The sequence below is a fragment of the Elaeis guineensis genome, chromosome 15 (assembly GCF_000442705.2).
Source record: "Elaeis guineensis isolate ETL-2024a chromosome 15, EG11, whole genome shotgun sequence".
NCBI classification, from domain to species: domain Eukaryota; kingdom Viridiplantae; phylum Streptophyta; class Magnoliopsida; order Arecales; family Arecaceae; genus Elaeis; species Elaeis guineensis.
Genome location: NC_026007.2, coordinates 69549299 through 69559987, shown reverse-complemented (window position 1 = coordinate 69559987; position 10689 = coordinate 69549299). Strand labels below are relative to the sequence as shown.

Sequence of the window (10689 nt, the reverse complement as noted above, 5' to 3'; positions counted from 1 at the left end):
GGACTGGAGGATCTTCTGCTGATTGATACAAAATTTTGCTAAGATCAGTACTACTGATTGGAACAAACCTGGATGTGAGTGTCCAACTGCATCTCGTGCAAGCACTCACATGAGAAAGACATTGTGATCAGATACCCCTTGAGAAAGGTTTGGAGGCTTTTATTCAGTCGCATAAGAAAAAAAAAAAATTTGAGACAGCAGGATCTTGTTATTTTGATAAGAATATTAATGGGATCTTCAAGGGACAGAATTTCCAAAAGACTGGAATCTGACACTATCTTAGCTGATCCTATCATCTTTCTCTCTTTGTTTAAGAAAGTAAAGAAAATGAAGTATTTTTTATCAGATGAAGACATGATTCCTTCCGAGTGCATTGCATGAGCCAAGATCTAGTTTTGCGAGAGCTGTCTTTTTTTTGCTACGTGATGTCTCATTGCAATAAGAGAGTGGCTCTTGGAGGTAAAAAAATCATGCTTAGACTCGGCCAATTCCAGCTACGTCTGTATGGAAACCATCATTGTACCATCTGCATACTGGAGATAAGATGCATTCTCTGGCCTCCACATTCAGCTGAGATGGTTGGTGAAGGAGAAGTGGTATGGTGGATTCCACTAACATATGGCAGGTTAGGTATGGATTGGCCTTAAAATACAAGGGAAGGAAGGCTCTACTCAGACAAGCGTGGGGTGAATAAAGCAAGTTGTGTGGTCTCAAAAGATTGACCTCAGCCTAAATTGATCTCAAGACTATGACCAAACTCAGTCAATTCATTGTCATCCTTACCTGGAGACTTTTAGATTAAACGTATATAGAACACCAGTGAATTTATGCATTTTTGTTATGATATTATGATGACATTGGTAATGTTGTTAAAATAATAATTACTTCACATAAGGGAAACATTTTATACTATTGGTTGACTTTTTAATTTTAACGCAAAATCTCAGAAAGATAATAAGCAATTTTCTAAATAATCAGAGGGATTCATAATTCATTGCTATTAGATCCCAAAACATCTATAACGGAATAGAGAAAGATCACCAAATTAGAGTGCCCCTGTTTGCTATGAATTGCATGTGCTTATGCTCATCTTACTTCAGCCTTCTTTCATTTGTTTCCCAGTACTTTGTTCATTTGCATTAATTGATGAATCGCGTACTGGCTGTCAGTGATTTAAATCATCTCATCAAATCAGACTATCAGAGAAGTGTTCTCCATAATATTTCCTTCCAGAGTTTCACACGGGGACAGCTTAATTCTTTGTAGCGAGAGAGATTTTGAAAGACATGGGAATCAAGGGGAAGTAGTTTTTTTAGAATTTAAACATTATAAAAGAATGTAAACATGCACTAATCCTTCCAGAAAGAATCTTATCTAGAAAACCAAAATTTGATTTATGATATAAGTTTCAAACTAAAATCGCTCTCCTCTGTTTTTAGGCTAGCTTGCTCTGATTATATTTGAAGCCCATCAACTGCTTCAGGTTTGAACTTATAATGTATCTGCTTCAGGCCATGGCCATCCCCATAAATTCCAGTGTAGTGATGCGCTGATTGTAGAGGTGGCACTGGTGTATGAAGAATGAACACAGCAAGACCTCTAGCAAAGTTGTGATCTCCAACCTAGTCATTTTCCAGTACATGGATGCTACTTCCAGATCATCTCACCCATAAATCTTAGGGCAGGAACACCCCTGATCTCTACATCAACTAACGGTGCTTGGATTTGCTTCAGGCCCTTCAGTTCCGGATCATTTTGGATCATTTCAAGTGCATGCATTTGATCCTGAAATGAAAGAGAAAAATGAAACTTGCATCTTTGGTAATTCAGACTAGGACATTTTACAATGTTCTTGATTTAAGTTGGTTTTGAAAAAAAAGAATAGCAATGACTGGCAAGTCATAAAAGTAGTTTTCATGGTTGCATCACCACCATGCAGTCAGAGTTTTCATGGTTGTTTGTCAGATAGAGGTGAAGGGAATAGAAACAAATCCGGAATGACTCTGAGCTTTGTAATCAAGAAGAGTAAGTACTTCATACTTCTGAGACTCAGGGCCTTTACCTTCCTCTTCATTGCACAAAACTTGCAGTCCGATGCAGGTGGTGGTAGAATCTGGTTTACAATAAGCCTCTTGACAGGCACATGTTCTTTCCTCAAGGAAGTACACAGTCTTGATGACTCACTAATTGCCATGACCTTAGAAAATTGAAACATTGAACTTGGTTAAAAGAATTACATGTCTACATGTATGCATCAGATATCGGGCACATCCATGGTAAAGCGCCTAGCAGAGATCAGTTACTCTCATCATTAGTGTTCATTTTGCAAAGCATACACAAGAAGATACGTGCAACTGGAAAAAAAAAAAAAAGGCAAAACACAAGCTTGGCAACCAATTTGAAGTTCAAATTAGAACCATGTGGTCTTCCTTGTTAGCTAGAATCTTTGGGTTGCAAAGTTATTAGAAGCTCTTGGTTCTACTTTTCTCAGGGCAGCTTTACCAGCAGTTCTTATGAAAGGATGAAATCAGGAAGCACAATATAGAGGCAACGGCAGTACGTAAGTTTTTTTTATCAGAGTCTTTTCCTGCTTGACTAATAAAAATCCATCATTCTAAGTAACAATAAGAGTATGAATAAGTTGATTCATAACTCCATCCAATATAACTGATTACAACAGCAAGACCTGTTTTCTGAATATCACATGCCTGTCGATTCACCTCTATTGGGACCCTTGCTATCCGTTTCAAACAAGGAAACCATTTCACCCGTCAAATAATCTAGAAGCCTGATTTAAAGCTTACTGAGATGCTTCAGTAAATGAAATTGATTAAAAAAGGGTCCCAGTTAACATGGTCGAATGAAGCTTCATTACATAAACATTGAATTAAAGCGTTTTGCTCATCAATAAACTTTCTTCTAGAGATAATCTCCAAACCATCTTCCATTATATCCTCTTAGATGCAATTGAAAGTTATGATCACTCCCTCATGGCGCTTCAATTTTTCTAAGTCAACAACAAGGCATCTCCTGTTGAAGTTTCTTTCATATTGGAATTCAAGCCTCATTAGATTTGAATATCTTTCTTCTTTCACTTTGATGGGTACATGTTAACCTAACCGATTTTTCCTTGAACATTCTATCTAAAGAAAAGAATCTAACACTTAGAGCTGTTTGGCATTACTCTTATTTCTTTTTTTTATTTTTAAAAACAACATTACAGAAATCAAGTCAAAAAACACATCTGCTACTACCATATTTATTTTCCATTTTTAAAAAGTCACTTTCATTATTTCTAGAAGAAAAAAACAAAAGTAAAAAAAAAAAAACTTTACTTTCAATATTTTCAAAAGCAAGAAACTCATCATTTTTACCACTCTGCCCCCCACTGCCACCATTGTTGCTGCCGCTACTATTGTCGCCACCGCGACGATCCTCATTGCTATCTCTGCCGCCGCCACCATAGCCGTTACTATTGTCACCACCTCTGTCATATCGCTAATGCCTCCACCACCACTACTATCATCATAACTATCACTACCATTGTATCACTATCTCCACCACACCACTGCTGCCATAGTTATCACCTCCATCACATTGTTGTTACCCTCACCACCATTGCTGCCACAATTGCCTTGCCTCCACCACACCTTCGCCATCATCATCACTGTCTCCACAATACCACCATCATGTCTGCTACCAGCACAATCATTGTCTTCACTACCTCTACTAAAACTTCCATCATGCCTATCATCATTGATATGTTTATTTTTTAAAAAACAAATTTGATTATACAAAACAAAGTTATATTTTTACAAATTAGAAAAAACTAAACAAAATTTTTTATTTTCTATTTCTGAAAATAAGAAAAAAAATGAAAGTGACGCCAAATGACCCCTTAATCTTCTCCATACTAGAACAAATTAGCTTACCCCTATTTGGACACTTTCTCAGCATGACACTACCTACAACAAGCTTTTGTTCATAATTTCCCAAACAACACTTTTCCAAACTTTTTTTCATTTTCTTTCCCACCTTGCTACCATTATCCCTTACTGAATTTGTTCCTTAAAAATGGGAACCCATTTTTCTATGTCAGAAAGTGTATGCCTGTATTTCATGAGCATTCAGGGGGCAATATAAAATGTGAGCTTCACGACCTTTGTCAATATTTTTCAGAAAAATGGAATCAAAATCCGGAATTTCTGCAACAATTATGTTTGATTGAAGTCTAAAGCTGTGACTCAGAGAACTTTACAAGTTTAATCCTGTAAGCACATCGAAGCAAACAAAGCACTGCCATACAATTTAATTGGAAAGTAAGCACTGCTATACAGTTTAATTGGAAAGTCTGCTAGAATAAACTAGACTCTTTCCCCAAATTTCTACATGTGCAGTGATGCAACAGATGTAGACATGCAATAGGATGCATGCATGCACAGAAAAGACAGCCTTGCAGAAAGACAGTGGGAGAGGGGACACAAGATGGAACAAAAGAAGGGAGCAAATATTGTTATAACCTAGTATTTACCGTAGGAATTGTGACAATGATGAATTCAGTTGATTGGGTGTCCCGGAAAAGCTCCCTCACTTTGATCATTCTCTTCCTTAGTTGCTCTAGTTTGTCAGACTAGACAAAAAGATAAACAGTTAGCAGATTTATTACCCACAATTTATGTCCCCAGCAAACCTGACTCACCGCATCCTGTCGTGGTCCTTCTTGCCCAAAAACAGATTTAAGGGCTGATGTTGCTGAAGCTAACTTCTGTCTTAGCTGGAATTGACAAAGCACAATAACAAGCATTATCACGCAAGACTACAATTCATAGAAAACTGTACAATGTTAAGTAATTTCATGCTCTTCATATTGAAAAGGCTCTGATAGTACCCAAAAAAAATATAATATCAAGATTATCATAAGATCTGAGAAAATATGACTATGTTGACATAGAAGCAGATTGTCTATCTGATAATGGATTGCAAAAGCCAGTAGGTGAAATACAGAAAGTATCACTAGGAATGGCAAAATCGATCCGACCCGATGGGTATGCACCCTACCCAAATCCGATCAAACCCGAAAAATAGGGTTTGACCGGGTTTGGGTTAAACACGAAAACTGTAGCACGGGTATGGGTAGTGCTGTTTTCTATCTAAATCCGAATCCAAACCCGACCCGAACCTATGGATATAAGTAATATCTGAGCCCATACCCAAATATAATGTTTATAATTCTGTTTTGGTTGATAATATGCATAAAATTATTTTGGTTATTTATATGTTCTATGTTAAATTGTAATTCTATTTCTATGTTTGATTTCTATAAATCTGGACTTATAAATTATGTTCTATGTTGAATTGGTAATTTTGTTTTGATCGATAATATGCATAAAATTATTTTGGTTGTTTATTTTTTTGGGTATGGGATAGGCATGGGGCGGGTATGGTTGAGTATGGAAAAATAGGTTACCTGTGGGTATCTCGGAACCCGTTGGATATGGGGATGGATATCTCTTTTCTTATCCGATCGGGTATCGGATAGGGTTTAGGTATAAGGTATTAAGTTCGGATTTGGGAATGGATAGTACAATACCCGACCCAAACCCTACCCATTGCCATCCCTAAGTATCACCAAATTACTGCCAGCCAGTTATATTTGGCCCCTCATCCCACATACCAAAACCAATTTTCCACCTGTAATATGGTTACATGACCCATGTCCACTGATATAGAGTTTGCACGATACAAGGAATGTTATAAACTACCTGTGCCAAGCTACATTAAACCAACATTTTTCAAGCATGATAACAAAAACAAGCAAAATCATTCACAAAGATGTCAATGTTCATATTTTAAGGATTAAAAGCCAGGGTAAAAATGGATTAATATGTTAAGATTTTTAACAACAAGTTAATTCATCGAAAAAACTTAGTTATGTTTTTTCTTTCTTCAGCATATTATTTCTACTTTTCTAACTTCTGTAAAGCTCTAACAAATGGACAAGTTTATGCGGCAACAAAATTAGTGAGCATTTTGGTATATCTCCCTCTTATGTTTCCTATTCATATTTTCAGCCAGCTTAAGTTAAAGATTCAAAATCATGCAAAAAAAAAAAAAAAAGTGAATTCATATATATTTGACAGTTTACACTTAAGCATATAATAAGAAGACATGATACAGACAGCGCTTCATGCAAGCACAAAGGAAAGGAAGACAAGGTCCTAATATGATGAGTTAATATTGCTAAGTAGGGTGTCATTTATGTCAGATATGGAATTTATTTACTGGAACAACAAAAATATTTCAGGGATAGGCTTGGCTCATAGGGGAGAAGCATTGTTTTTTTTGCTGATGTAGGTTTGATAAAAAAAGAACCAACCATGAATCATAGATAAATATACTTGAAAATAGCAAAAAAAAAAACTATGGAGGATGTGGAAAACCCCAAACAAATGCAAAAGAAAAAAAATCTACAGTAGGCATCAGTTACAGCATTTATTTAAACAATCACACCTTCATGATCTTGCCAATGGAAGCATCCAAGAAGTCTGGCAAGGACAAAAGTCGGAGAGTATGCCCCTAAAAGTAGATGAAAATGGAATCATATAAATAGTAAGTAAAAGGCATAACAAGCATAAGAACTTTTAAACAGAAAGCACATAGATAATCTATTACAGAGTGCTCACTGTTGGAGCAGTATCAAATACTATACGGCTAAACATGTTATATTCTTGTGCTTCAACAAATTGCATGACCTGGTAAAAGTGCATGGGTCAAAAATTATATAAAACAAAGAGAAAAAAGGTATTAAAAAGAAATATCTAGTACCTGCTGTTACAAATTCAGATATATACCTTTGAAATTGCAATAGCTTCATCCAGTCCTGGAGGAGGTGCATCCAGCAACTCTCCAAGTTTTAGCTCTCCTAGCTTAATCATAAAAAGGAAACCAGAAAGTAAAGGATGAACACTAAATCAAAAAGATTCACCATTCACAAACAGTAGGCTGCTTGAGCAAGACACATCTTATAAACATGGAGCAAAAACACAAAAATGCATACGTTTGGCACAGGGTAGACATTGCTATACCTACTTCAAGTTCTTGTAATTATGATGTCATTAAAGTGAAGGCACTGCTGTAAGGAGGAACTCAAGGAAGCAAGGAATATACATGACTCCTTTCAAAGGCATCGCTAGGATCTTCTTTAAAGTGAAGGCATTGCTATACCTATTACAGTGACAATCATGTTTCTTTACTCTTCTTTTAATTTTAAAAAATTCTTAGACATGATTTGGAAGTATCTGTTTCCATTATCAAAATATGTGACCTAGAAAATCATGAGAAAAACCAAAGAAGCGATACAGATTTAAAATTCTTGCATTACCTTGCCCTAATACCATGGAGAAGAAAGAGGAAACTAGTTAAAGAAGGCCTTGTGATAAAACAATTGATATATGCATAAAATATGGATTAGCCACCTAAAATACTGAACAACTTTTCCAGTCTCTAGACAGATCACTTCACAGATTCCTGGGTTACCTCAAACAACCTTGCAGTCCCAAAACTGCTAAGAGTTCACAAGAAGAGGTAATAAATTAAGAAAACATTATGATAATGTAATGTTGTTTCTGTAAAAATAACAACTCTCTCATCAATGAAGTTGACAAAACTGACAAAAATAAACTGGTTCAGTCATCTAGTATGCAGGGAATCACGTAAAAGTTTAAATTATTTCTTGATCGAATTGCTCAACATTTCCTTATGATCAATGAAACTGCTAATGAGAATAAAAGGTAAAAAAAAAAAGGGATCCACTTCTTTCAGAAGAATTCTGGAGCTAAACCATACCAAAAAAATCCAGCCAAACTTTAAGACTCTGCCTCATAAAATCAAAGGTCAGATGAACCAAACAAATAGCTGGCATAGAGATCAGAATTGAACTTTGGAACAATGATGTTTGAGTTGCACAAATGCATTTTTTTTCAGATGGACCAACATGCAAACAGACAGACAAACATCTTCAAATACTCGGAAATGAGAATAATGAGAACACCTAGTTGTATACCTAACAACAGATTTAGAAGCATATTCATGATTCTGTGGAAGAAACCAGAACAAGAGATTACTGCAAAGTTTACTGCTACTAATGAAAATTTACAACTTTTTAAGGCTATACCCGTTCAGCAAGCATTCCAAGACCCATACTGTCCATAAAATCTTTAACCCCACTCCCTCCACTGCTTTGACTTGCACTGCGAAATTCTTCCCTCGTCTTCTCAGGATTTATCTACAAAAGAAATTTCACCGGTTGAACATTTATACCTAGCATGTCAACTAGGAGAAACAAATGACTTTGCTGAAAGAATTGGAAAAGATTTGCAGAAACTAAGAATCCTTATAGAAGCAACTCCAAAGATAAGCACTCTTACCTCTAGTGCAAACAGAGGAGAATCCAGCCCATCAACTGGCACCAACGTTCCTCCACTCAAATCCTAGAGACAATATGATGAGAAAACACAGCCTAATTGAGATTCCTGTTTGCATTTTGCTGCAAAACAAGGTCCTATACAGCAAACTTGTATTCCTGAGCTTGCAAGCTTTGGTATACCATAAACAGAAAAGTTACAAAATTTTTCCACACAGGAATTACCCACTGCATATATAGTATATACCTGTGCAAAAGAATCACTTAGAGAGTGTGCAGGGTCTGTTGAGACGATAAGAGTAGGATGACCATTATTCGCAAACTTAACAGCCAGGGATGCAGCACAGCTCGTTTTCCCAACACCACCTTTGCCACCAAGCAAGAAAAACTTCCGCTGAGTCCCTGCAGCCATCTCATCAAACCCTGCAGTAGCTTCTGCAGGGGTAGCAATTGATCTCACTGCAAAAACCAACATAATTTTCAGAATAACTCTAAAGCTTTAGGAAATGGGTTGCTACCAGAGATTGCACACAAGAATTATAGTAACAAGCATCTTCAAAATCTAATCTTTACTGAGGCTTTATACAAGATTGACTAATTCCTTTATGAATCCATCAATCACAATGAACCATCTAAACCAATTTCCTCAAAAGTATAACCACAATCACAATTTCTACGTCCCTAGTAAATTAGGGAAACGGCATTGACACATTAACAAGTTGAAAAAAAGGAGGGCAACAAGGAAACAAAGCTCACAGCAAAAGTCAGCACTTTCCACTACCATGTTAAGTTGATGGAGCATGAATAGCAGATTAGGGGAAGCACTTCTAACAAACTCTTTCCATACTCAAACCTAGACTCCATTGCTGACCTCTGTTATCAGGATGATCTCGATAATGGGAGTCTCCAAAATTTGATCTTTATTTTTTTTGATATGCAGAATGTAGTATTATTATGACTTGACTAATTCACAACGGACCATCTTAAGCTTTGCACCACGGATGGAAGTGATTATTTCGAGTAATAACAAACTATTAAGAGCGAGCCAAGAGAGGGGAAAAGAAAACAAAAACCCGCACCATAAACTCACCATTGGCCACTATAATGACAACAATCTAAAAGAGGAACAGCAACTAGAGAGCGAGAACTCGTAGCAAGTTCACACCTTTCTTGAACCGTAGACCCTAGGACCGACTTCTGATATCGGACTGATCTCAAAAAGCAAAATACTCTCGACCTAAATCCAACCACAACCGCTTCCTCGATTAAACCACTACCTTTTCGATCGTATAGAGAGGGAAGATGGGGACGAAGACAAACCTCGTAGGGTCCGGGGGACGGTGAGGAATGGCGCCGAGCGAGTGGCGGCGAGTGGCGACAGGCATGGCGAGAGATGGCGGGAGGCGGCGAAGAATAGGCGGCGGGTGAGGTGGGGGGAGGAAGTGAGCAACATTGGGGAACACCAGGGAAAGGAGGCTTCCACGTTAGACTAGAGTGCAAGTTTTTAACCCGATGGGTTTCAAAATAGTAGGGTTCAAAAGAGCTTAAAATAATTGTACCAAACAAAAAAAAAAAGGATCTTAAAATAATTTTAAAGTCTGCTAAAGGACCTGCGCACGATTTGCATTTACCACTTTTTCCTTTTTGGTTTTGGGGTAAAAAGTCATATTTTACCATAAACAAGCTCAATCCAGGATATATCTCCGAAGCCCTTTTCCTTATTTTTTTTTTGGTAAAAAAAAAAATATTGTTATGTTGGGAAAACCATTGTTATGTTGCACTATGTCTAATATTAGTACAATCTACATCGCCCTAGTGACGGTCATGTGATCATCCAAGTGCCCCTCCTATTTTGAGACTGTTCAAAAATTCTAGAAGAGATTAAAGCCCCGAAAGTCCAATGGGCAAAAAGTTTGATTGCCATAATAGACCATATTATCTTAATGTTGACCTTAGTGATCCCTACCAAATAATTGAGCAAGATTTGCTAGAAGAAGATGATGTTTAAAGAGATTTTTAAATAGTGAGAGAATGAAAGGATAGAAAGGTTATATTGCAACAAAAAAAAAAAAAAACAAAAAGTGTAGGACTACTTTGGTTCTTTTAAAGAGGAGGGGTTCAAGTGTAACGAGGGCAAACTATAAGGTCTTCTATATTTCAACTAATATATAATAAAAATTTTATAAAATATTTATTATATACCTAACGAACTCTAGTAATAAAATATAATATGATTAATGATATTTAGAGTTTTTGAACCTAAAATT

At 36.6% G+C, this 10689-nt stretch overlaps 1 protein-coding gene across 2 annotated transcripts; it reads right to left on the bottom strand.

The window, feature by feature from the left end:
* Positions 1 to 1293: 1293 nt before the first annotated feature.
* Positions 1294 to 9926, bottom strand: LOC105058310 (ATPase GET3B). 2 transcript variants are annotated; one of them, XM_010941184.4, is made up of 11 exons: positions 9743 to 9926; positions 8670 to 8881; positions 8427 to 8489; positions 8174 to 8284; positions 6852 to 6926; positions 6684 to 6752; positions 6511 to 6576; positions 4700 to 4774; positions 4532 to 4630; positions 2063 to 2197; positions 1294 to 1785 (listed from the first exon to the last, which is right to left on the bottom strand). In XM_010941184.4, exons 1-11 carry the CDS (start codon positions 9873 to 9875, stop codon positions 1648 to 1650), a joined length of 1176 nt encoding a protein of 391 aa, XP_010939486.1. In that variant the 5' UTR covers positions 9876 to 9926; the 3' UTR covers positions 1294 to 1647. The 2 variants fall into 2 exon arrangements, with proteins under 2 accessions (XP_010939486.1, XP_010939488.1); XM_010941186.4 differs by lacking the exon at positions 6684 to 6752.
* Positions 9927 to 10689: the final 763 nt, after the last annotated feature.